The sequence below is a fragment of the Seriola dumerili genome, unplaced genomic scaffold, assembly GCF_002260705.1.
Source record: "Seriola dumerili isolate Sdu_G_001 unplaced genomic scaffold, Sdu_1.0 BDQW01000226.1, whole genome shotgun sequence".
NCBI lineage: Eukaryota > Metazoa > Chordata > Actinopteri > Carangiformes > Carangidae > Seriola > Seriola dumerili.
The window spans coordinates 6,530,593-6,558,397 of record NW_019174481.1 but is presented as its reverse complement, the minus strand read 5'-3'; the positions used below and the strand labels follow the sequence as shown (position 1 = coordinate 6,558,397).

The window sequence follows — 27,805 nt, the reverse complement described above, 5'->3', positions numbered from 1 at the left end:
CTTTTTTTTTTTTTAATTCAACACACTTCGTCTCTGTGAGATTAAAAAGCTATCCTCTGCTCAACCAGCGGAGCCATCAAAAGGCCAACTGCTGTAAAGGGAAGATCTTTGTACCTTTGTTGCAAATGCTAAGGATTGCTTGGCTCTACTAGAAAGGGAATTTAGCTGTTGTTCACTTTGGCAGAGCTGACAAATTTAGTACTGTTCCTAGAGTTAAACAGTTGGTAGCATTAGGCAACCACACTGTATGTGTATGCACACTTAGCACACAAACTGCCTGGAAAAGATGAAGGGGGGGGGGGGGGGGTCTTCACTGACTGAGCTAGCCCCCTCCATCCCACAGTGCTGTGTGCTTGGGGTGAGAGGGGGCTGAGAAAGTTCCCTTGGCTTTACTGGGTAATCCCTTGACAAATAAACTAGGAAGACAAGACCACCGCTGCTATCTGTAAACCAATACTCCCCTAGAGGAGGGATGGCCCTGGGCTTGGCTAGCTTGGAGCTGATTCCCTTGCTGTGCTCCTTTTACACTCTCTCGCCTTAGGATGATATGTTCATAAAGCACAAATACACACACATACACTCATCAGTTTAGAGCTAAAAACCTGGAAACAGATTCTGGTAGACACCATTGTGTGGTAAAAATCAAAAGTTTATTTTGGTTGGACTAATGTCTATTCTGTGGATATGCAAAACAGTAAACCCAGTAGTTGTCAAAACATCCTGCCTGAAGCAATAGAAATCAAACGTCCTTGGGTGGCTCAAATGTACATAGAATACATGCCTTATATTTCCCTAAAGTCTTCCCATGTGGACAACATGCATCCAACCAATCTGCCCCTTCCATCAGTCTCTGTCCTCAGGCAATCACATAAGGAATGCTCCACAAAATAGCTGAAATTGTGAAGGTATAACAAGGGCAAGCAGGTGGTCACACACATACATACTCTAAACCAAGTACTCATGCGGTGCCCAAATGGGATTTTCATTCTCACGCCATCATCAGGTCAGGAGATAATTGATTTATGGCCGTGTCCTAGCTCATACCGTTATTCAATCTGTCGTCTGATTGGCTCTCAGGATTATGTGGTCACAAGATCCAGCCTATAAGAGCGCCTCTCCATTTCTCAACCCATCACGAAGATACTGTTTATTTTCCCTACGATGACTTTGTGTTCTGTTTACACTGTTGTATGTTTAGTTAGGCAAAAGAATGATTTGTGTGAGCGATATTGTTTTGAAATGCAGGCCCTTCTCAAATCCTTTCTGGCCTCTTCACAAGTAGCACATTTTTGAACCTCTTCTCTGTGGTTTCTGTTGTAAAAATAATGGGGTAATGCAAACAGAACTGTGACTGACCTCCTCTTGGTGTTCATATTTTACACGGATGTTTACATTTTTCCCTCGGAGAATAGTGTCAAAGTGTCATACAAAGGCAGGTGAGAAATGGCACTGGATTTCAAACTTAAGTCTGCCTCTTTCAAAGTTCACAATGATAGGATTAGATCCTGTCTCAGTCCTCCATTAATCACCACTGCAGAGAAATGATAACCTGTAGCTCTGATCTTTTTTGGTTGCTTTTCATGTGCTAAATTAAAATTATCACCTTTAATATTATGACATGTATTTAAAAGCAAAAGGTGGGAGTGCCAAATAGTCCAGTGAGTAGTTTCCTATTCTTTTAAACTAATGGCTACATTCTATAACAATTTCCAGTGTTTTTTTTATTTAGATATTTCAAATATATTTTCATCTGTACTGCATAGGTGTGTTTATTTGCTGATGTTTGCTTAGGTGCATTTAGCCCTCAAGGGTCTGTTGTAGGTTTTTTTGCCCACATTTTATTTTCACATTGATTTACCCAGGATAGTCATTTGATAGTCCCAGATGAAATGCCATCATCATTAGGTTACACTAACCAACACAGAAACAAAATTCAATGAATGCAGTGAAATAAGAAAAAAGAGCATAAAACATTCAATAATCCATTTTAAACACACAATTTCCTCAACAACAAAAAAAAAAAAACAGTATATATTGTTACAAACCAATCTTGGCTTGGCTCAGCCCCCTCACACAGTATACTTGCTCCACCACTTTCATACAAACACACACACTACTCCACACGCACAGTATTGTAGACCTCCCAAAATCTGTCTGGACATGATGTCATGGTACTGTATGATGTCTCAGGAATATCTCAGGAATTTATTTTATAGAAATGGATTTTTTGCTTTATAAGGAAGAGGCACATGGTTCACTTCAACACCATCCGCCATACTGGCCAAGTACTTTAAGCATATACATTTAGTTAATGACCAGGTTTATGTAAGTTTGCCAGGTAAAATGAATCAGCTTTGACATTTGTAGCTTTATTACTCTTTGGAATCAACAGTGTTTTACTGGTTAGTTTTCTTTTTTGTTGCTACAAACACTAACATACTTGCCGTAGTTGATCATGCTGGACTGAGCAATGTTGAACTCCAGACTAATAAACAAAATTTAAATACATTTTAAAGGATCCTTGTTTTCCTTTAGTCTTGCTCAAATACTCTAATTTTGCAAACTTTGTTTCATGAAACCATTTTACAGGTTTGACATTTACAAGTGTTCTAATAAATGTCTGAACACAACATTGTGTGCATACGGTATGCAAATGAATTAAACAGTAATTGTCTGCAGAAGTACTGCAGCAACTGCATGGAGCATTTGGCTTAGTGTGTTGAAAGGCTACATGGACAAAACAGTTGCGATGTTCCGTCTTTTCTCACCACCACAATGTAATGTGAGTGTGTGTGGCATGTTTGCATGTGTATGTGTGGCTGTGTGCATGTGTGGCTGTGAGCTGCTCCACCACATGTGAGCATGTTTTATGGGTCCAGAGGGAGTTAAGGTTAATGCAATAAAACAACTTTCCCCGTGCCCAGCGTCTGCCTTAAGACAGGATTTAAGACCAGAATGTCGTAAAGAAAAAGTAGGAGAGAAAGGCCAGAGTGAGGAGTGAGGTGCAAACAGTGCAAGGAGGAAGAAAAATGTTCAGGTGGTAAGTTATACTGTTAGAAAGCATCTCTTTGGTTCCTACACCACGGATCGGGAATATCTCGCTATTACATGAAAACCTCCATTTAAACTCAATTTATAAGACACATGAGATGACTGATGTGCTTCACCCTGGAGGCCAAGTGTATCTTTAGCAGGCTGGCAAGACATATTTGTGACTGTTTAACACATATTTCAGCTGCTTCCAGAATTACTTACCTCCCACCATGTAGGCACACCACTTCAAGCAGCCATTTAAACACACATGCTTGCCAGTTCCTTCCCCAATGAAATTTATGTATTTGTTTGCGCGTTCCATTGTTTCGGGCCCCACACATGACATCCCATACACTGCCTTTTGCCATGGCACTGTGTCTAATAGTGTGAGAAAATTGCAAGATTGGTTCAGAGCAAATCTGCAGGATTAGCATTGGAGCTAATTACTGTATTGTTTGATAGATTGTTATTGAGCGTAGGACTTACTGATCTTGTGTTTTTTTATAAGTCATTGTAGTCTGGGTGTGCTAGTTGTTAAAACTCCCCATTGTGTACCTGCAAAATAAAAACATCATTCCATTCTTATTCAAAACGGTGAAGCAGATGAGAAAAGTCTAGACGTGCTTCTGTACCGTATGTATGAAAACATCACTAAGAATGAGGTGGCCACTCTGCTTCAATGAAATAGAAAAGAATAATTCCCACTGCTTCACTGTAAGTCTCCCTTTTTCTAGATCAGTAATACATTAAATGTGCTGTCAAACATTTCGTAGTCCTGTTGGATGCCCTTACACAGTAGGATGACGCATCCCTCAGGACAAAGCAGTGTATGTGCATTGATCACTACGAGGAGCTATTCAGTCCAGCATGCAAGACCCATTACACTCTCTCTGGCTAATTGAGGACTACTTAATAACGCTGCCCAGATGCTTTTAAGCCAATGAGATGTCATTGATTTTACCTCTTGGTTTGAAGCACACGCCCCTTTATTCTCATGACCCTTCTGTCTCCTCCTCTCCGCTGCTGGCTTTAATAGCCCACTGGAGGTACTTGCCAGCGTTGCCAACTGTGCACACATGCATTCACCTCCATGAGGTAGTGGAATGTTCTCCATTTACCGTCAGCCCTCCTGGCAATAACTCACTCATCGCACCATTTTCTTTCATCACATCCCTCCCTTCACGCCTCCTGTTTTCCCACGTTGTCCGTTACTCTGCACTTCTCTGTTCTGTAATCCTTTTCACCTCCCTTCACCCTGCAATCATTCATTCTTCAATTGAAGCTGTCAGTATCACCCTGAAAAGAAAAAGTTCACTTTAAATAATTTCTTTGCTTTTATATGCTTTCAACTGTGCAGGTGTCAATTGGTTTATTGAAGCAACCCTGCAGCTCCACCCCTGCTGTTATATGTTCTCCTAGCTTAACAGGTGTGTGTGTGTGTGTGTGTGTGTGTGTGTGTGTGTGTGTGTGTGTGTGTGTTCTATGCTCCCCACAGGTGGACAAGGTGTGTGGCCTGACGACTGGGGAACCTACAAGCATGCAGCCTACCAGCCCAGAGGTCACAACTTCCACCGTGACCTCATCGTCTCCTCTTCCATCTGCCGCTCCCTCCCAACCTTTACCAGAGCAGTGGCTGGGGCAGCTCGCCCACTTGAGGAGGTCAGACAAAGAAATCAAATGAACTCAGTCAGATCCAGAGCTTTACTGCTGCCAGTTGTAAATCAAATTGCCCTCTTTTTTTCTGGCAAACACAACTTTTCTTTAGCTTCTTAATTAGTTGTACTGCTAGACAATCAGCTAGATGGAAAGTTAATTTCGATAAAATTAAAACTGGCCAGGTCGGTATGACATAGCCTTAGGGTTTGGCCAATGTCTACTCACAGCTGCCATGACTTCTTTATTTCTTCATAAGGTTAGTTGAACACAACACACGCCCACACACACACACACATAGTAAATGTAGAGACTGGCACTAAGGTCCGTGCCCTCCACCTGGCCTCTGGGGCAACCAACCCATGCCCACAGCAGCTGGCAGTGATGTGCCCGGCTACAGGCAAGGGGGAGCGTAGGTAAGATTAATCTTGACGGACCAACAATTTCCTGTTTACCCAGACGGCCATACCACCAACTCTGTACACCAGCCAGCCTCAGCTTAAATAGCACCACACACAAAAACACACACTCAGACACACACTTGCAGCGTTGCCTGTCTGACCTTGTCCCAAACCATGAATCACTGCACTGATGCCAGCCTAGCTGACAGGTCTGGCCTGGCACTGCCACCGCCATTCATGACAACACAATCCAACTCCCTGCCTGCTGCCAAGCCTGACCAGAGCACATGTGAGCACTGACCACATCAGAGACCTGGCAGCATCCACTGCAGTAAAGGGAGAATAGTGTACTGCTGAAAAATATGAAACATGATATAGTAGAGCAACATTTATGTTTCGTTTTAATGGGGAAAAATGTAAATCAAGAAATACAGCAGAACTTTCTTTGGCTTTCCTGTGGATATTTTAAGTGTTTGCACATCTGCAGATGTTTGCTTGTGTGTTTGTTTACTGACTTAACATATACATTGCATACCAGTATTTGTTTTAATTGTTGGTGTGGTGTGATGTGGTGTGGGGAGAAACGGGGTTATTGATGTTTTTTGTGGTGTGGCCATTCTCTGCATGTGCATGATTAATCACTCTCTTCCAGGATCAACTGACTGGTCTTTTCTCCCTCCTCCCCATGTGTCCTGTCATGTCGTCCTTTTGTTTCCTTTTTCTTTCTCCCACCCCCCCACCCCCCCACTTTCACATCCCTGCATCCTCCTTGCTTGCAACAATCTCCCCTGGACTTCAACTCCCATCATTCCCAGCTCGCTCCCCCTGAAACCCTCCAAGAACAATAAACATAGTCTGAGAACGCTGTCTAGGTAAGCATGAACCCAAGGGACTTATTTCTCTCAATCTCTCACACAAGCAATGACAGCTCATATTTTGACTGGTTTAGATACATGTGACATTTTCATTTATTTTAACAGTTGATTATTTTTGTGTTTTGGGTGATTCATGCATTTTTTTCCATGTCTTACAAAACCATCGTCTGTTTCTCCTGAACAGTGATTCCCGACACTGTCTGACTCAGCACATAACCTCTCACGACCCCTGCTGTTTTTGCTCAGGCTCATGGGTGGCAACAATATGTGTCGGATCAAAATATCATGCCATTGTTTTGCTCGCAATGAAAACATCTATATCGATAACATGTGCTAGCAGATCTGGTGAAGCGTGCTCTGTGCCGCACGGCATAGTAGAGAAAAATATGCCGACTGTGGTCACATTCAAAGTCACTGATTTTCTGCCGCCATCAATATCATGAGGTGTATTTATCACATGGATGTATTGTTGAGTGGAATGCAGATACCTATTTAATGTAAGTGGGATGGCACCAAAGTATTATGTTAAGAAGTGTGCCCACCAGCTGCTGCAAATATGTGGCCAGTGCCCACTTATGCCACACTTACACAATAAATTCCTCAGTTTTTTCTAACATGGCCAGTGATGACAAAAGATATGTTGTGCAGTATGAATTAAAATCGCACTATGTCCTCTCCCCATGTGTCTGCTTTCTTTCTTAGGGAGTTTTTGATGTACCTGCAGCGCTACAAGTCTTTCTTTGCAGCGTTGCCAGAGATGCTGTGCGAAGGGGAGAATGTAGTGGACGACTCCACATGCTGGAGCGGCGATGATGTGGTGGAGAGGTACACGCGCACACACACACACACACACACACACACACACACACACACACACACACACACACTCCCTAAACTTGAACTATAAATAATAATATTAAGATCAAATTCAATCCAAATTTCTCTACGAATTCGATCATCTTCTATCATCACTACTGAGTGGTTGTTTAGGAACTAAAAAACTGCAAGATTTTCAAATATCATTATTACTGTCACCTTATATGCCCAAAATTCATTGTTCTTTTCAGTTTGAATAAGAGCAGCAAACGTGATCTACGTTTCGCATTATGAGTCTCTATTCACGTTTGCTCTTCATGATTAGGCAACAGTTTGTATCGTGTTTCACTGCTTTGCTGTGGCCAGTAGTTGCATAAACAGGTTTCTTGGCAGCGCTGGAGTTTGGAGATGAGATCTTTCATTTTCTCCAAATAACAGGGGATTCTGGCTTTTATGTATATTTCAAACAGGTTCTTCCAGTTCCACCTGAGATTTAAAAGCTCTATTGAATTGAGAAGTATGAGCTTTTAAAAGCGACAGACCCTCTCTGCATGTGTTTGTGTGCTTGTGCGGGATAATGTCAGGGTGTGTTAGTCAGTGTGTCTGGCTGTTGTTAATCAGTGTGGAAATAAGGAATTTATTAAATCCATCTCCACACTGAGTGAATGCAGACAGAACAAATAGTTGCTATGCTCTCCTCTCCTTTGTATTAGATTCAGTTAATGAGCTGTTATCTGTGCCATTTTTTTCCTCTTCATTATATTCATTATATTTATGAGGTTTCTGTTTTGTGCTGATTTATAGGTGTGGACCTGGAGCCCTTTTGCTGTTTATGGTTTTGGGTGCATCTCTCAGAGACTCAAGTGCTCACTCTCTGTATGTGTGTGTATGTAGTTACGGGTTTCTCAGTCAGCACAGAATTGATGCAGAGTACTGAGCCAATGCAAGTCTGTAACTGATTCCTCCCGCTGGATCTGTTTCTTAAACACTAGAAACTCAGTCCACAATTATGACAAGGTTATGCTCTCCTTTTTCTGTGGTGGCCCTAAACTGGCTCCCATTACTATGGCAACCTCAGCTCTTGGCACTGCAAATATTGGCCTTGACAGAGGAAGACAGTGGTCTGGGGATGCTTTTTCCCCCACGATCCGCCCTGAGTGTTTGCGGGATCCTTTTGCCCTTGTCTGTTTGCTGGGTTAAGCCATACATTAAACTTTACATGAGTACATAGGAAGACATTAGGCGCATGAACAGACGTCACGGACCCATTTTACTATCGTCGGTGTTAGGCAAAAGCATTTTGTCAAAGACTTTCAAAGACAGCTTTCAGAATTTTAGTTGGGTCTCTTCTCTTCTCTTCTCTTCTCTTCTCTTACCCTCTCTTCTCCTGGCCCTATACTCTTCTGCCCTTCCCAGCTACAGAGGATCTGCCAATGGCTGAGACATATTGAGCAGACCACCCATTCATCAGGGCCTGTGACAGTGTGTCAGCACACAAAGTACAGTAGGCAGCCAATGTGTGTGTGCTTGGTCCATGATCAGGAACATATGAGCATAAACACAGGGCGAGGCAACCATATCTCTCACTGAACTTGTCAAGGAACGGCCTCTTTGTGTGTATTTAAAGCCACTTCTTTATTTCTTTATTCTCCGTGTGTGTAAGTGAGTGTGTGAATGTCACTTTTACTACCAAACATTGCTAATGGGTTGTAACGGTGTGTTATCACACACTCCCTGGTGAGAGCCAGGTCTTTGCTTGTGGTGTCAAGTGTTCTTGGGTTGAATAAGAAAACAGTACCCTACTGAGACAGTTGGCACCACTCATAAACTGCTCAGATTGGCTTGTGGCTATTCAGCAAACCTCCTCCACTGTATTTGACTCTGTTGGCATGTATTAGAGAGAGAGGGGCAGGACAGAGCATGAAAAGGGTTGGCGTTTTTGGTGCCGTGGTGCCCCTTGTGCCTCCCCGTGCCCCTGATGAGGGAAGCATGGTGGAGGGATTGGGGAGGGGGGGCTTGGCAGCATAAAGACCCATTGTGGAGTCAGTGGAGTGGGGCACAGCCCTGCCGTGGGGACCCCCAAAGCCTGGAGGGGAAACAAAGACCCTCCTATGAGGCTGCATGGGAAAGACTTGGACATTACTGCCACTACTTCTGCCACTGCCCACACCACGCCTGGGAAAGTCGCATGAGAAACTGCAAAGGAGATGAGAGAAGGGTAGATAGTGAGAGGCAGCAAAGAAGACAGAAAAAGTGTGATCGACAATGAACATGCCAAGCTACCATCATGTTAGTTCATATCATAGTCTGACTTCCTGTGTGTGGTGGGCACACAAAGCCTCTGAGAATTTGGTTGGGTTTCCCACACATGCAGCCACATGCAGGAGGACACACACACACACACGCACACACAAACACACACACACACACACACACACACACACACACACGCACATGTCAATCCACATAAAATCCATATGCTACTCAACAGCTGGAGGAGTTATTCATTCAGACACAATCATACTGTGCTAAGACAAGGATACACACATCCACATGTTAGAGCACAAACATGCACACACACACACACACACACACACACACACACACACACACACACACACACACTTGCATGTTGTAATACTTCAAAGCACATCAAAGGCTCTGGGGATTGAAATTCCCTTCTTCTCTTTATTCAGCATCTGATGACAGAAGGGCGAGCGGGGGGCAAGCAGTTGTACTTACAACCAAAAGTGCATGTTGGCATGTGTTCAAACATCTCTGAACATTTACAACATCACATGTGTGAATACTTTGCACCATCTTTTCCGGAAGATAAGATCAACCAAACTTACCACGTTCCTTATTTAGATTTGCCAGTCACTATAAATCAATTGTAGTAGTCTTATCACAAATTGAAATAATCAATTGCCAGCTCTCCTCACTTTATCTGTGTTAATTACCATTCCTGTTGTTTCTTGCCTTTTTGTGAAGCTTTTGACACATATTTAGAGATAGTGTGCGCAGGTTATGAAACAACGTTTCAGGATATAGCCACTATTTGACATTATAAAGGCCATGATCAGCTCCCTGACTGAAAACACATGAGGGGGTAACCTCAACAAGGGTTTCGGTAGACAACAAATGTCATCCAGTCACAACCAGACAGCAAATATTTGGGTATGGATGAGACATTTATAGAATAGATGTTGTCATCAGTGTCAGGATCCAGAAAGCGGAACACATGCAAGTGTTGCTAATTAGATTCCAAAGAGGAATAGTGATCAGTGGTCGGTCCTTGTATTGGCTGTCACCCACCTCGACCTTTTTAAGAGGAGCAGCAGATCAGGTGCATAACAGCATCAGACGGGGCAAAAGACAGTCAGGTGAAGCGGAAGCCATAGTTTAAACAAGTAAGTGCAGCATGTCATTTTAATTCTGGATTTAGACTTGACTGTTTTTGAGATGCAGTTCATGCAGCAATCTGCGTCAACAATGAACGTTATTGCAACAACCATGGAACAATACACAAAAACCATTGTTTGGATTTACAAAGCTGAGGTGCATGGTGGACTTGCTGTATTCGGTTTTTGCCATTCAGATTCAAAGCTGATGTTATAAGAGAACAAAGTAAAAGAAATGGAGGCGAGTGAATGCAATAGTCTTCCTGTTTTTGATTTTGCCCAAGCTTTATTATGCTAGTGCAAGTGTTAAGAAATGATTTAGATGGAGTCTGGCAGTTCATCAGCATTCTGGCCTACGGACTCTTTTGGGATTTACATTGTATTGAGCTGATTTACACACTGTATACAGGTAGAATATATATTCTGTTTTGGGGGGTGGGGGGGGCAATCCTCCTAGCCAAGTATGTCAGCAGTAAGACATTATAATGCTCATTGGACAGCTCACTTCCTTCTCTCTCTGTATTGACCTGTATGAGGAGACATTCATTTTAACCCCACGGTCAAACCAATACCACCAGGCGCTGAGAAATATTTAGCTTTAATATAATTTTTTTTCTTAGTTTTTTCAATAGTATAGTATACTTTTTATAGTACATTATATTTGCAAAGCTGATTTTTTTTCAGAGTGGTTCTGCAGTGAACCCCCAGGGTGCAAGAGTGTGTCAAATTATCGTCAGATTGCTGAGGATCTTTAAATAAGTGTGTGTGTGTGTGTGTGTTTGTGTGTGTGTGTGTGTGTGTGTGTGTGTGTGTGTGTGTGTGTGTGTGTGTGTGTGTGTGTGTGTGCGTGTGTGTGTTCTCCAGTAATTGGGAAGAACTAATAGCTCATCACTATGCTTTAGGGATGATTGCAAAGTTCTGGATTAGCGCAATGGGACATACCACAGACAATACAGCAGTGTGAGTGCTTCTGAATGCCTTGCATTTTTATAAGGTTATGACAATCCATTTGTTTATCATTTTGACATCTGGAATCCATTCTGTTATTGCAGGGAGAAGCAGTGAGAACGCTGTATCGGGCAAAGCCCTCACCCCTCGCAATCACGCTCACTTTCTCTCCTTCCAGTCCCACTGAGCCATTTCTCTTTTTTTTTTTCTCCTCTACCTTCCCTGTGTCAGTCTCTTGGGTCAGATGAGCTCAAAAAATGTGAGTGCAAGGGAATTGGATAATGAAACTCTGGCAGAGGGGACAATAAATTAATTACTATATACACAGGAAGGACATTCAGTGCTCCAAGCCTGTGTGTGCTGTGCATATGTGCCTCAGAGCCTGTTGTTGCAGCAGAACACCAGCAGAAGTTCAGTCCGTTTAATCTGTCTTTTTTTAAATGCAGATACGAAGCCTGACATGTCGTGGTGAAAATCGAGTCATGAGAACAGTTGCCATCAGAGAAGAATTGACGAGCCATGGAAATATATAGACTTTATACCCTTTCATTTCTTATTCTCTTGCATTTGCCCTTTTACCTCTGCCATTTGCATTTGACGTCTGCGCCAAACTTCTTAGTCCTTCCTCTGCCCCCCCACCTCACCCCCCACAATCCCTCTCTTCTATTTCTCCTTAGCTGTGATTCAGTGGCCCATCCCTTTCCCATAACCCTGGGCTGCTGCCTGGGACCTCAGCATGACCCGCTCTACATTGCTTAGACTTTTCTCTCTTTGGGCCTGCATCTTTATTGTGTGTGTGTGTGTGTGTGTGTGTGTGTGTGTGTGTCCATGTAACAGAAAGAGAAAACAACGGTGATCATATTACAGTAACTGTGAGTTATTTATTCTCTCTGCTGAAGTGCTTGGATTGTGAGAGTCTGGAGTTATGGTGTTTCTAAACGTGGAGCAATACACTCGAAAATGAGGAAACAATCTGTTAGAAGAGAGCTTTTCCAGTTGTTTGTAAGCAAATGTGATTTTTGTTGGCCTCACTATACAATTATTTGCCACTTTGGGACTTAACATGCCTCTGAGTGAAGAGTGTTTATGCGTCTCAGCCTCCTCAAATTTTGGTTTTATGGTGTGCCTTGTGCATATTGTACATTTGTGAAATTTCCTTCCAGCTTCTTTCAGTCTAGTATCATCACTTTTATGGAAGGGACACGGTTTTACAGCCTCTCCCGTCTGTTGTGTGTCCAGCCGGCGGAGTGGGTAGAGCTAATATAATTAAAATGCCACAATAGCCTGGCATGTTTTACTGGAGCAGTTCCTACTGGGTGAGGTTGACAAAGTGCACTCACCAACCTCTGTGCCGGCCCATTGGCAAGGCATCAAACTCATAGCAGGCAAGGGGGATGAGAAACGGGGAGATAGACATGCAGGGCAGGGGGGAAAGGAAGGGTGGATGAGAAAACAATGGATAGAAGGAGAAATGGCCTGATGGATGGATGGATGGATGGAGGAAAAAAATAAGGGATATAGGTCAGTGGCAGCAGGAAGCAGTGGCTTTAGGAGAACCCTCTGTCTTTGTGGCTTAATTGCCTCTATGAGCCTGTTTGATGTCCTCGCTGCTAGCGTGTCAGGATGCCAGTCGATGGTTGTGTGTACGTCATTGTCCTGTGTGTGTGTGTGTGCGTGTGTGTGTGTGTGTGTGTGTGTGTGTGTTTGAGAGGGTTGTCTCAAGCATTTCCGTATCACAGTTTGACATGCATTCTGACCGACCACGGCAGGGAACAATGGACAAAACCCACAAAATGAATCCTCCTTGATGTCGACACCACTCATTATGTGCTATTGCGCAGATAAACACCACACCACCCAAATATTACGTGTAAAACTAAACAGTCAACAATGGGTCCTCAAGGACGAACCCTGAATTTTAGAGGCAATTTTATCTTGTGTCATAAATTTGCTCTTGGAAAACACCACAGCTATGCAGTGAAGTGCTCGCTGTTTCTCGGCAAACGCTCTGTGATTGTTATCGTGGTGTCGCAATATTAGAGCTGTCTCTGCCTGTGTCAACAGAGTCTGTTCCCCTTGTGTAGGAATTTCAATTTAATTTCTACTTTTTTAAACATAACATGCAAGATCAAAGGTTACATTATACATGATATTTCTACACTGGCAGCCTCATGTGACTTTCTAACTGAATTTCTAGAAATGGGAATGTGAGCTGTGGCACCAAAAAGTGAGCCACACATTTGCCACCTTTTGAGGTCGTGAAGTGTGACTTTTAGTGCAGTTAAAACAGAGAAAAACAGAATTAGTTCTCAAGTAATGCAGCCTATGGTATGAGTCTTCATATCTTTGACTCTTACTATATCAGTATCACACACTTACACTCTCACTCAGTTCAGTGTGCATTTGAACACTGTTCAAAGGCAGGGAAAATCCACCTTCAAACCTCTGCTTTGATCCTAACACGCGGCTCGTAGCCGTGCGGACACAGGATTACGGCCTTATAGACTATCACACTATTTCAGACAGCACACATTCTGTACACAACACATTCACACACCCGACACACATCAACACTCACACAGCATGATCACATCACAGTTACAGAGCTGAACCTCTCTCCGTAGTGACTATTTTTAGGGACACTGTTATCCTTCTTCCTGGGGGATACAGCAGACTTTTTCAGTTAGAGCTTGATTGTCTTTTATTTGAGCTGAACTTTTGTGCGATGCAGTGTATACCTGTACGTTCGAATTTGGGGCCCATAGCGAGCACTGGCAACACTCCCTGTAGAGTTTTAGTGTGAATGTGAGTACAAGTTTAAGTTTTCAGCATGTGGTATTTACCATCAGAGTGAGAATCTGAACAACATCAACGGCAAGTTTAAGGTCAGTCCGACTTGTTGTCCAACCCAGTGGATAAGTACGTGAGCTTAAAATGAAAATGAATGACAGGCACGGGAGGAGAGAGGGAAAGCTAACAAATCCAACTCTGTACAAACAACAAAAGTACAGTACACTACTGTGGAGGGTGTTGTGTGTGTGCCTGTGATCTGTGCTCTGTGTGTGTATGTGGTAACCTGAAACCACAGGGAAAACGTTCCTAGAATTCCGGGTGGGTTTGGTGTCGTGGCTCGCTCACTGGAGCCCCCTGAGTGGTGCTGGGAATGCGGCCTCTGCACGGAAGAGCAACAGAATGAAGGGAAAGTCCCCCCCAGCCACCCACCCACCCATCTCTATACACCCACCTATATACACCCCTGCTCCCAGACACACACACACACACACACACACACACACACACACACACACACACACACACACAAACACACACATTCCTTAGCAATTTACCAATTAATGCACATATCGACAATAATATAGGTGTAAGACTGAAGTTGTGAAAAAACTGTTGACTTTCAGAAATAGCTTTTTATTAGTGTCTGTTGCTCAAACCCTGACCCTTTAGGTCGTAACCTAAAGGTTAGGGCAACACCCTAACCTCACTCAAAACTGTATGTGCACAAATAGGCCTACCGTGTATCTTGTGAAGTCACGAAAGATAGCAATACAAAAAGCCATATCTAAGTCATTAACGTGAACAGTGGATGTCTCTGGCCCGGTAAGTCTGATTGCGACTGTGAATGATGATACACAGAAAGACAAAACGTGAACTGGATCTGGCTCCCAGATCTGGCTCGATTTGAAGATGCAGACGTGGCCCGTTCAAGATGAGAATCATCTCCTTTAAGCAGCCCTCTGGTGAGCATATTGCAACCAGTCTCAAAAGGGTTCGGGCCAAACTATTTTGCCTGTTTCTTTTTTTTTACAAATTAATTGAAACAGACATTGCACAAAAACGAATACACATGGCCATCATTGCTAGATAGCAGTGGTTGGTTTGTCAGGTAACAGAGACATCCCACTGGCATATACACTGTAGGTCTACAATTTGAGCCACAGCAGCTTGGCACTTCAGCACAAAAGATAATTGAATAGTTTGTTTCCTGAATTGTAGGTGAACTGAGCATGAAAGTGTGTTGTAAAAGGCACCAGATTTATACAAGGCAAGACTCTAATAACTGATGGGAATGTCTAAGCCGTTTTAAAGTGTTGTGTGAGAGAGAGAGAGAGAGAGACGGAGAGAGAGAGGCACAGAAACATTATTTTGCCGATTTATTGATGCCAATAACCCGTTTAACCACATACAATCACCCACGGCTATAGTGATAACAGTAAAAAAATGTAAGGTTGTTAATTAAATGATAGAAAATTATATAGTGTCAATAGAAGTTTACGATTTGTTTGGAAAGACAAACTTGTTGATGAGCGCCACAGCATACCAATAAATGAACACTCAAGTGTTTTCCAATCAAATTCATTGCTGCAGTTTTACACATCAAAGACAGCACCAAGGGAAGAGCAGTAGTCCATATTTTGAAACATTACGTGTTTTGTGACTTAAATAAATGCAACTTCAGGTTTGAGCCAGAAAATAAGGATGAAAATATGAGGCAGTGGTAAGTGCTAAATATTGTTGACATTTCCAGCAGGCAATTACACACTCAAGAACGTGCCTTTCCTATTGCTTCAAACTGTCACCTGCTCCATACATACTCCCTTGAAAAGAGAATCCTAGCAAAATCTTAAATGCATAAAAGAAGCTTAACTTATTATTAAAGGTAGTTTATTGAAATTTATTGAAACTGTATAGGACTGAAAATGCCAGAGGGGGACTTATCTTCTAAAAAAAAAAGTGATGCTGTCAATGACTCTGAGCTCTTGGGACAAATTTGTTAAGCTATAGTCCAAGCCTCCTAACCCAAGCTCGATCTCTCAGATTCAGCTCACTGATTGACTTATGATGATGTGTCCGATTTCCAACCTGTGGCTGATTGACAGATAAGCCTGATCATGACAAACATGATAGTTATGGCTGGGATTTCTGCCAAGAAAGCCATTTTGACCATCTGTTTGTCAATGCTACCATCTGCCTGACTTCATTTTGATAATTGCTCCCTAACCTTTGCCCTTCTTCTCGCTGTCTGCGATACAGTCACTCTCTCTTACTCCTTGACGGTAAACGCAGTTTGCACAACATTGCGGTATATAATCCTGTATATGTTCTTGTGGCGTAAGGTTGCTGCAGTCTGAGCTGCCTCCTTATCTCTATCTACAATATGCTCTCAAATGTCCAACTTACTGAGTGTCTTGGGACCATTTCTGCTTGTGTGTGGGTGTGTAGGGGTATGCTGATTCTCTCATTGCATCATAAATGTACTGCTTGGTTGTCTGTGTCTGCCCTGTGTCTGTGTGTGTGTGTGTGTGTGTGTGTGTGTCTTCATGATAGATAGAGGATGGTAGAGTTGTGCTCCCATGTGCCCTTTGCGGCAGCAGAGTCTGATCCCTGACCCCCTCACTCAACACCCTCGCAAGCCCTCGCCACTCTGTGTGGGTATGTCTGAGTATGTAGACGCCTGAGTGCGTGTTTGTTGCCTTGAGTCAAACACACGGTCTTTCGGAGTTGAAGTTGGACTGTCTGTGCTGAGTTTACTTTGCATACACAGACGGCATATACAGTATAGTCCAAATGTGGCATTATGCCTCCCTCTGTCTGCGTTTGTCTGTGTTTTTGACACTTTGTACACACTTGAGATGTTGTGTGATTGCAAAAACCAGCTCGTACATCAAGATGTAAAATAAGGACATAAAATCACGAGGAGGAGTATATTCAGCTTTATCCGTGTTGAGACCCTTGACTGGTTTTTAGTGTACACTGGAGCTGTCAACCTTAAGCACTAGGTCACGCCACTCTGGCCCGGATCAGACAGACACACAGACAGACAAACAGGTGGTCGTACCACACCAGAGGATCATGGTCCACTCCACCCGTCTGTGCTCCGGGGGATAGTTTACTCTCCTGGCTCTGCCCCTGCCTGCCCTTGTCTGCCTTCCACACACCAACTGCCCCTCCAGCTCCCCCCAGACCTCTAACCTCAGTTATCCATGCCCTCCTCGGCATGTGGGCATGTGGCTAGAAGGGGGGGGGGGTAGATTCATCGCTCTATGTCTTTCTTCCTTTCTTTCTGTCTTTCTTTCTTTCTCTCTTTCTTTCTTTTCTTTTCTTTCTTTCTTTCTTTCTCTTATAATATCCTTCTCCATTAACATGTAAAGTCTAATGTTCTTGTTTTGTCGTTTTATCCTCTGTCTTTGAAAGCAAATTTGAATCGCTACACGGTCTCTATCTGTGGCCTCATGGTCTTCAATTTTGTGTCATGCATCCTTCATCCCTTTGTTCCAAATAAATTCACATGATATCCTTGAAATGACTTGAGTTGTCTGGTGGAAGTCGGAATTTGAATTGGTTAATGTTGCCACCTACTGGGGAATCAGTGTCACTGAAGTAGGTATATGCTTCATAACTGGTTATGAAGTTTCCAAATCTATCTGAGAAATTTGCAATTCAGAGATGTTAGTGCAGCGCAGTTTTGCATAGAGCAGCGACTGCCGATGGATTTTCCCTGATTCTCACCCACTGGGCTTGTTCGTGTGTGCTATAGATTCACAGTCATGCTCCAGTAATGGTTTCACTGTGATCCATGATTACTGGTGAATGGCAGAACATTAGTGATTTCTTCACATTTTGAAATTAGACCTGTGTAATTGAAGCAAACACAAATGAGGCAAATTTGTGCATGTTTGTGGGAAACGCAGAGACGGGAAAGCGCGGTTGAGTGAGTGTGTGGCGGCATATGTACAGAAGAATTGTTGTATATGTCAGGAGATAATTCCTGTCTGCATGCGATTTTCATATGTGGGCACATGACTTTCTTATTCCTCCAATCTAATGGCGCTGTGGAATGTTTTCCCAGAAGTCTGTGTGGTCTGTTGACTCAGCCCGCAGTACGTCTGCTGGTACATCGGCGCAGGCGACACAGCGAGGTGGGGAACTGTTACACCCAGTGACAGACGCAGGCGGGACAGTCAGGCCTGGGAATATCCTCAAAGCAAACCACAGGCCAATTACAGTTGTAATCTATGGAGCTTTAAACGCTGTAGCCATACTCTACTCTGTGTTTCCATTCTCTAGTGCTAGAGTCAGACAAATGGAAGCTCTTCATTATGTAATTTGTTTAACTTTCATGTGAGCAAGTAGTTACATTGTTTTGTAGTTATAGAGGGGGAGCAGCACCCGCTCACATTCTATATGGAAATTGTGTTTAATTACCTGAAAATAAAAGCTGTAAATTACAGTTTCAGTGGTTTAATGTTTATTGCACTGATCTGAGATGAAGCGAATTACAACTCGAGTCTGTGCTCCTTCAACTGCGACTAGTTTCAGTACCACAAATTTTGCCCAAGAATGAGATGATAACATTATTAAATTGAGATTGTCAGGGAGCTTCAGTGATCTCAGGTTTCTTACTTTGAACAGTCAAGCTTTGTTTCAGATGAATATCAGTACAATCTGCCTGTTAGCCATGTCAGAGCCATATGTTACACTTAAAATACAATCTTAAAATGAACTGGTGCCAAATTAGCCTGAAGGCACTGTCAGCCTGTCAACTCATTCTTAATATTCAAGCTCAGAATTGCTCGATACCTCAAACATTGAATACTGTAGGCTTTCAGTACATAATATTGGCCACATGGGTGCAGTGTGAAAGCATGTTTTACTTCACTGTCAACCAGCAACTAAGTCTGATAATATTGCTCCTGTATTATACTGAAATGTAGTTCACTTAGAGCAATGTAAACTTTCCTTTTTCTCTTTGTTCGTCTGTTTGATTTCCGTCAGACTAAACGTTCAGTATCATCATATCAGTGTTTGGAGGCAGAACTAAGTACAGAGAGTACATGTTGGATCTGGTGAGCTCCTATAGTGAGTAGGTGGGTATATACATTACACTGTCCTGCAGCTTTTGATCTGTTAATGTCAGGATTTACTTACACAGCCACAGGGATGAGAGAGACTGTGTGTGTGTGTGTGTGTGTGTGTGTGTGTGTGTGTGTGTGTGTGTGTGTGTGTGTGTGTGTGTGTGTGTGTGTCAGTGTCAGAGAACGTGAGGAAGAATGCAGGAGCAAGAGCAGTTTGTTGCCAAGAGTGAGTCACTTACGCCAAATTAATTCAGCTCTTTGCAGTTACTGTGATTGTTAGATAAATCGATACTTGTTCATTAGCCTGGAGTAGCATTGAAATGAAACATGCTTGGCTGCGTGTAGGCCTATAATGGGCTAATGATGAGCCAAACTAGATATTGTAGACATCACCTAGCCTGCAGACGGAAATAGAAATAGACAGGTAGAACAGCCCTAATGATGAATATCAAACGCCTCTTGGGTACAAGGTAATCACAGTATTTGATTACCTGTAAGTATATACTCATGCTAAGTGAATCATTGCGCCTATTCATAGATCATTTCCATCATTCTGTTTTTCTCCCTTTAAACCCACTGCCCTTCCTCTTGCTCAGTCTCTATTCCAGTTCTCTGGCTATCCTGAGGGTTGGCCCAGGTCGCAGTGGCCTAGAGAGCATACCAAGGCAGGACTACACTTGGGGTAAACCCAGAAGACTGAGTACTTGCTGAAGTAGCCCACAGCTGGGATTGTTTGCTACCACAAACAGGGACTAGGGCCACTTACTAAATTTAAACTCACTGCTGTATCCAGGAAGTATAAGTGTAACTGTGGTCAGCAGTAGTTTTTTTTATATTAATTTGGCACTGAGCATCTTGGAAATCCCGATTCTCAAGAGAGTTCCAGCCTGCTATTAGCAGTGGGCCACATCTCCATGAGACCATGGTCTACTGGCTCATAGGGGACTGGGTCAGCTTTCATCTCCATCCGCCCCAACAATCTGATAAGAGACGTCCAGTCAACAGCTACCACACTGCCGCTCTGATTACACGGGAGACAAGCAAACATACAGACAGGCCGCGTTGCTTCACCACATGGACCTCTGGTCACAGCGAAAAGAGAGAAATGTGCACAATACAAATGAAAGGAAATCTGAATTTAATGATTGTTTATGAAAGCTAGATTCCCCTCAGGGGCACTCAGTGAGAGAGATAACTGTCGGTAGTGATGGGCGAACTGAAAACAGGATGAAGAGAAATATTGATTGGATACTTGACCTGGCCCAATATAGTCTGTGTACATGTATTTGCTGGCATAAGAAAAGAATATATAAAACAAACATGCAGTATGAAGGGAGCCATTCATAAGTGCAGAAACACCTTTTATTGCACTGTAGAGGACAGGCTTTCAGTGCGTAATAGCCATGAGTAATATGAGCCATTGGACCTTCAACCATATAGCTGTTACAGTGCAACCACTCAATAAACCAGGCTGGTCTTGGTAAAATCACCCTGGGACCTCTTAAGAAGTGGCAAAGCAGTTGAGACCAACATAGTGGTGTGTAATTCCAACCAAACCACACAGCCATAAACAGCCATATTTCACTGGTCCACAGCGCCGCAAAGACAGATATACGGCCAGCTTAGCACAGGTGTCATGCCTCAGGTACTTCACCTGAGGCATGACAAAAATTGTACAGATTCAATAATGTTGACGTCCTGGACAAAAATGTTTCATCTCGGCTGACGTGACATAACCCCGCAGTTAGTGTAAGTGGAGTTAGAAATAGCCTGTGGACTGTTTATGTTTGTGTGGAGCCCCATCATCAATAGTAGAAGGACATGTCTTCTGCACTTACTGCAATTACTCTAGGTCACTGAGTCGCAACCCAAGGGGCCAGTACTCCCTAAGAGGACCAAGATGATTAACAGTATAGGAGAGTGGAAAACAACTGCTACACAAAATGAGGTTTATTTTTTTCTGATTTGTTTCCATAATTAGCTTTTTTTTATTAAGTAGAGTAAATTTCACCTCAAAAAATACTTTAAAGAAATAACCAGAATGAAAAATCACTGATTGCAAGGTAGACATACAGTATATAACCTGTGCTGCTGGGTCACAAGTAGACATTGCATCATTTTAATGGGTCATAGGTCAAAAAGGCAACATACCGTACTTTAGGTTCAAGCAAAAGGCAGAGCTGATGACATTAACATTCCCAACTAAAGAAAATAGTTTCATGAACTAACGACGGATGATTATTTAGGCAAAACAAGTTTCAGCATCACAACATCACATGATTAGTCATGCGGACACAAAGAACAGCTAGTCGGTATGAAATCACCAAAACGGTTTCCAACTAACTTCAAAACAAGAGAAATGAGATTGCTGGGTTCAGCAGCTGACTGTGTTGTTGATCTTGTTTGGGGATTCCAACATGACTGCTGTGCCTGTGCTGCTCTTTATTTTTCTGACCCCGCCTGACTCTCCCTACATCTCTGTCTCATCGCTCAATACTGAAGCTTGCCAGACTGAAAAGAAGCATTGCAGAGGGTCCACTGGGCTACCGGCCAGGTCTACAAAAAAAAAAAAAATCACATGGCACCCTTGACTCAGCTCTTAAAGAAATTAACTGGGAGCTTCACAAAATTTGGACGGATAAATTGAAGTCTCATTGCTCGGAACTGCCGTCAGAATTTTCTACTTTCAGCAATGGAATCCAAAAATCAAATCTTTAATGAAACAAAATAGTAAATTTGTCAAGCTAGTAAATTTGTAAATTTGACAAGCTTTCTTTGGGGTTTTTCTAGTTGTTAAACTTGGGGAAACTTTTCTCAAAGTCTGCCTCATTATCCACAGTGTCCTAGTGTTTCTGAACGTCCATTACGCTGGTGTCTCACTGGGACAAGATTGGATATAGAACTGTTACATTTCCAAATCCCCAAGCTGCCAGGTGGAGGTCAAAAGACAGGAGGAGGCAGATAAAGAGGGGAAAAAAAACACATAGCTGTTTGGAATAGAGTGAGAGTAAAATGAAGCCATGACTGCATGCCCCATATACTGCGGAGACTTCCAAGTGACTGCAGCTACTGGTGGCGTTCAGCGTGTTCATGTGGTTACCAGCTGGGTTACAAAAGGAAAGCAAAAAGAAAAGAGAGGGAGAGAGAAATCACAATTTAATGGGAGTTTGCGGTAGTGGGTAGAGAAAATAAGAAGAAGAAGAAGAAATATGACTTGAACTGAAGACTCTCGATGGACTGGAGAGATGGTTTAAAAACAAAAAAAAAAGTAAGAGGCGGGGGGGGGGTAAAAGAGAGAAATAGAGCACAGACAGAAAAGCACACTGTTTGAGCTTGCCTGCCCTGTAGATAACCTCTCCTGATTTCCTTGCTATTTCTCCGTGCACATTTTATGATCTTGAGTATCTCCTCTCTAATAAAGTTGTCTTTGAGGCATAGAAAGCTACATTACATGCTGCCAGGAGTTTGGACATCTTATATAAGAGCAGCAATAGATTTTGCCAGTGCGTAATTTTGTATATAGCTCCACGTTTGAGATATTTATTTTCACTGTGTTTATCGGCGGAATCGAGCCTTTGGGACTGAGGGTTTGTGGTAGGAGTGTGCTGTGTGTGTATGATCACGTTGCATGACAGGATAAATCCTTACGAAACATTTGTATGTCTTTGCACACGTTCATGTTTACTGTCCAGCGGACAGCATGTGCACATACAGCATGTCATGTTGATTAAATGTTTGCAAAGTGGCTTTTGACCAGTTGCCTGTTCATGTGCTTAGTGTTAGCGCAGTGAATGACTGCTAAGCTCACAGTGTGTGTGAGAACAGTCTGGCCTTTCAGAACAAAACCTCCTGTTCAGAGTATTTCAACATGTCCAAGCCCTGCTCGTAAAGTTAGCTGGATACAAACATCCACTCAACCCCTCCCTTGCTCTCACTACTGGCCTTGCTTTTCACTTCAGGGTCCTCCTGTTCCAGTGGGTAGGACGACAAAACTGGAATGCTGTATTTTATGATGTTATGGGCTTAGTGTTATGATGAGCAGCGTATACAGTGTATGTTTTAATCTTATGTAGACTTATATCCCTTAATAAAACAGTCAAATTAGCAACAGAAAAAAGTATGAAGGCGTCAACTTAAGCTAAAAGCATGTCTGTAATGTAGTAAAAGTAATGTATAAAAATATTGGTTCCTTTGTAGGATTATCCCTGTAAAAAAAAAAAAGATATTAGTGCATCTCTGCAGATTAGACTGTGAGGCTGCTGCTGATGCTTTCTTTAATTCTGTATATTGTACAGTCTTTCCCTTGTCAGGTTCTTCTTTTGGTACTAAAATGTGTGAGTATATGTTTGTTTTATGAGTGAAAACACAGAAAGTTAAGTTAAAGAAGGAGGAGATAAGAAATTAAATTATTAAATGTGTATATACAGTGTAATAATATTTCCATTTATTTTAGACTGGCCTGTTGCATCTGTTCTCTTCAAATATGCACAGTAGTCTTCAAGAGGGATCTGTTTTAGAACTCCTTGACTTCAGCTGCAAGTTCACATTTTGAAAAGTGTTTCCCATACATAGTAGCATTCAGTTATTAATGGAATGTGTGTGTGTGTGTGTGTGTGTGTAATAAAAAGTCTACAGAGCAAGAGACTTCTTAACTGTTGCACAGTCTCCATTTTAGGAAAAAATGGATAGCGGTTATTGCCACAATGGTGGAACACACATATAAAGTGTAATCTTGACATTGCTTGAACGTGAAGTTATCTTTGACGCTCTGGGCTTAGTGCATAGCTTTGAGGGCTTTGAGTCGGCAGCGCAAACAGCACAGAAGTGACTAAAAATCGCACAGTGTTATCAAAGAGAGTCACAAAAAGTGCAGAGCCTCAAGGATGACATCTTCAGAAACTACAGCTGCCCTGAACCATTGTGTAGTAATCATAACCTTTCACTGCGAGTAACTCCAGCACATGTTCAATCTCGCATACACACAACGGGTGGGAGGGTGGGGAGAGGCTTTATTAATCATGATGAACCAACAATTTGCTGTTTGCCCTGACAGCAGTACCACCAGCTCTAATCCAAAGCCCTCCTCAGCTGAAATAGTACCACCCACAGCCATAAAAATACACACACTCCAACATCAAAACAACCTCATCTCCTCTCAGTCATTAATCACTGACACTTTTGCCCTCCCCACTTTGCTCTGATTCAGCCTGATGTTTCTTTCAGAGGAATCATTCATCCAAATCAATTTCCATGTGGAAATGTGACCGCCAAACATACAAGCTGAAATATTTTCACCTCTTAATATTTAGAAAAGGAGAGGGAGCTTTAGATCAGTTAATCAAAGAGGCGTATATCAGCCGGTGATGCTGTGTACTTTCTGAAGATTGTATCTTTTTAAAAGGGAAACACACACAGAAAATAGAATTTGTGATGAGGCACATTTGAAGGAAGCATGATGACAGAAAATTTATCATGGCTTATATTTACAGTCGATAGTAGTTAGTAGAGCACCCCTTTTTTTAATGTTGTACTTTTAAACTGTAATAACATCTTACTTTTCTGACGACACACGCGCATAGACGCACAGTGCCCAGGTATTTCGTCGCCTTCTGTGTTTGTCAGAGACTTTCCCTCAAAGTGGAAGACGGTTTGCAGTTTGAGTTCTTCCCTTCGACGTTGTTGACTGTTTTACACATCCTACTGGGCAACAGAGATGGGTTTGCTGCTCAAGCATAAATCTATGTGTTGACTACTAACCTGTCAGGCAGAGAGTACAGCATGTTATCTCCTCATAATGTCAGCGTAACATGTGGAGCTGGATAGTTCAGCTCCACATGCTGCCAGTGGGAAATAATATTTGTGTCCGCAAGATTGATTTTGATTTGTTTCAGAAATGATACCCAACAGCACCGTGTACGTCTATATTATTCAGTACTATCCTATTGATACATTCTTCATTGGTCTATTAAACTTGACGATTTCACACAATGTCCTGCTTTCGAGCTATTACGGGATGATTTATTGATTCTAATTACTGAAGCAAAGATCCAGATATGCAGTGTGTTAACTTAAAATTCCTGGCACAAAATGTCAAGAACACCATGTAGCCTTGATGGTGCTATCCTACAATCCTGCAGTGAATTTTGAAGCACATCAAACAAAAAAAAAATCAACAAAACTGCCTTTAATCATCCCAGAGATTATGTACAACCGTTTATCTCACTGGCAGATACTAGTGGATAATCTTCTTAACCACTGGGATCCTGGCGAATATCTCTGCAGAGAGTTTGCAGAACCAATGCAATTATGCAATTAGACAAATTACAATCCAACAAAACTACTGAATCTGCTGTATGTTTATTTTACACTGTCTATGGGTCATCTTGGAAGTCTCTGTGGTACTGTATGTTTGGAGGTTTAAAATAAGCTGTGCTGAGAAGGTTTAGTAGAACAAGAAGGGATCCGTCTAGTTTTTAGTTGTTTGTTGTACTGTCTGTTTGAAAGGGAAATGTCAGCAGCTGTAAGAGTGCAGAGTGCTCTGACGAGTTTCACTATATCAAAAAGAGATTCATGGGGAAATGCAAAGATCATCCCTACCTGTACTTTAAAGAGACGCACACACACACGTACATGCAGTATATACACAAAACACATCTATATAATTGAATCCCTGATGAGTGTTGTGGGCTCAACTGGTTTCAGTCAAGAGCTGAGCACAGATGAAAGACAATCAGAATCCACTTTACCTGGGGCCAGTCTACTAGACGTGCTCTCTCTCTCTCTCTCTCTCTCTCTGACAGTAGCTAACCTCCTTCAAACTCCTCATCAAATGTTTACACATCCATGAAAATGTTGGTATTAATGCTATAGCGTAGCTTTGCTTACAGCATACACACCGAAATGTTCGGGCATGTTTAAGCGTGCACTCTGGATGCACATATTCCCTGTGTTGTCACCCCGTACACCTTGGAAGATGAATATTGAATATCTGTTTTCTGCCTTACAGCCCCACAGGCATTCCCGCAGGCCTTCAAAAGATCAAGACAGTTCAGTTTGGGGTCAGCATCAGGGAGTGGAGGTCACTTCTAGTCTGTGCTCCAGGCGGAGGGAAAGATGGAACAGACAAAGCTGCCTTTAGGAGAGTGCATCAATTGGGCATTCACAGGGGAATGAGTCAGTTCAGTAGAAAATAGCCAGAGAGCGATGAGTCAGAAGCCATACATGTGGAGGTAGTCGTTTCGAATGTTTGTTGAGGTTGAACGTTTGAGACCACCGGACGAGAGCTATTCATTTATTAGCCACACAAGAGAGTGATATCATTTGGGTGCTGCAGTCTTTTACTTTTCTTGTACAGTTTTCTGCTCGACATTCACAGTCACACTTTAATTCGTTGGGACATAGGGCTGTAGCGAGAATTTTTTTTTTTTTTTTTTTGAAATAGTACACGGCCATTGGCAGAAAGCTTATCATAGCATCTGATGTCTGCTCCAGATCCGGCCAGAAATTTGCTGCATTAATTGTCTGTCTATCAGGTAATCATCTCTGGGATGTCCTGCTTTGTCAGTTGTCACACCCCTTACGTCATATTAAACTTACCCCACAATGAAGTGCTCCAGGTCTAACATGCTGCCAAACTCACCCTGACACTTTCCTTTCATTAGCATCCCATCTGATGAGCTCATTTCCACGCCAACACTGTTATCCCAAGCCAAGGCTGGAGACGGACACGCATATGCTCCCGAACACACAGGCCCCCGCTTTCAACCACTGCTTAGGGAGCTATTCGATTCTTCAATTAATCATTTATGTCAGAGGGGGGAAGTTAAAAGTCCAAAAGCAATCGATTGTCTCCATCTTGACAAGAGAAGATTCAAAGCCGCCGGGCAATTAAGTGCTCAATTGTTGTCAAAGCAGACAGCGGTTTGTGTATGTGTGTGTGTGTGTGTGTGTGTGTGTGTGTGTGTGTGTGTCTGTCTGTTTGGGGGTGGGGGTCCACTTTGCAAATACAGTAAAGTGAACCAAGCAATGAAAGGAGGAAGGAAATAAACAAGGAGGAGATGTAAAGTAATGTGTAGCGGCAGAGGGTTAAGTGAGAAATTTTTGCATTTTTATGGGCCCGATGTGTAAAGCGCTGTTTCAGCAAGCCGAAGGGGCACAGACCTTATCAAGACATTGCTTAGATCACGGAGATTCTCAGGTTCAGCACTTTTATGATTGCCTCCACTCATATCCACAATACATGCAGGTGTGTGCGAGCACAACCACACCACAAATCCACGCACATGCCTATCCGCCACGTCCATATAAACACACTCACTTACACAGTCCATAATCACTCCATCAGCCTTACGCTGCCCGTGGAAGCATCAATTGATTTGATGCCTGTAGATGTCATTCCTCTCCAGTGTTACCACTCCCCCCCCCCCACACACACACACACACACACACACACACACACCCCCGCATGGAAGATTACCATCCACATATAATTCTCAAATTGATTTGGATAACAGTATAATGGCTGTGAAAAAAAAATATATGTATATAAGGCGAAGCTATTAGTTTAACAGTGAATCTACATATCTACCTATGTAGGCAAGAGCATTAAGAGCGTAGCAGCGGCAGGTGTGCCAGACCTCCGTCGTCATGGTAACTATAATAAATATGCGATTAGGGTTATCACTACGATTTGGTTAGATTTAAAGATTGTGGTTTAGGTGCTACAGAAATAAGTAATGTTTTGATGCCTCCTAACGCTGACTTTGTCGCTCTATATACTACGTCACCTGACTTCCTCCTTTGGTCCT

At 42.6% G+C, this 27,805-nt stretch overlaps 1 protein-coding gene across 2 annotated transcripts in view; it reads left to right on the top strand.

The window, feature by feature from the left end:
* Positions 1 to 27,805, top strand: part of LOC111229086 (glypican-5-like) — a 97,819-nt gene that overhangs the window by 35,566 nt on the left and 34,448 nt on the right. The window contains exons 4-6 of one of the 2 annotated variants that reach the window (XM_022755257.1): positions 4,529 to 4,692; positions 5,903 to 5,959; positions 6,665 to 6,787. In XM_022755257.1, the coding sequence (XP_022610978.1) occupies positions 4,529 to 4,692; positions 5,903 to 5,959; positions 6,665 to 6,787 (344 nt within the window). The remainder of the gene's footprint in view (positions 1 to 4,528; positions 4,693 to 5,902; positions 5,960 to 6,664; positions 6,788 to 27,805) is intronic. The other variant, XM_022755258.1, reaches the window with a different exon arrangement.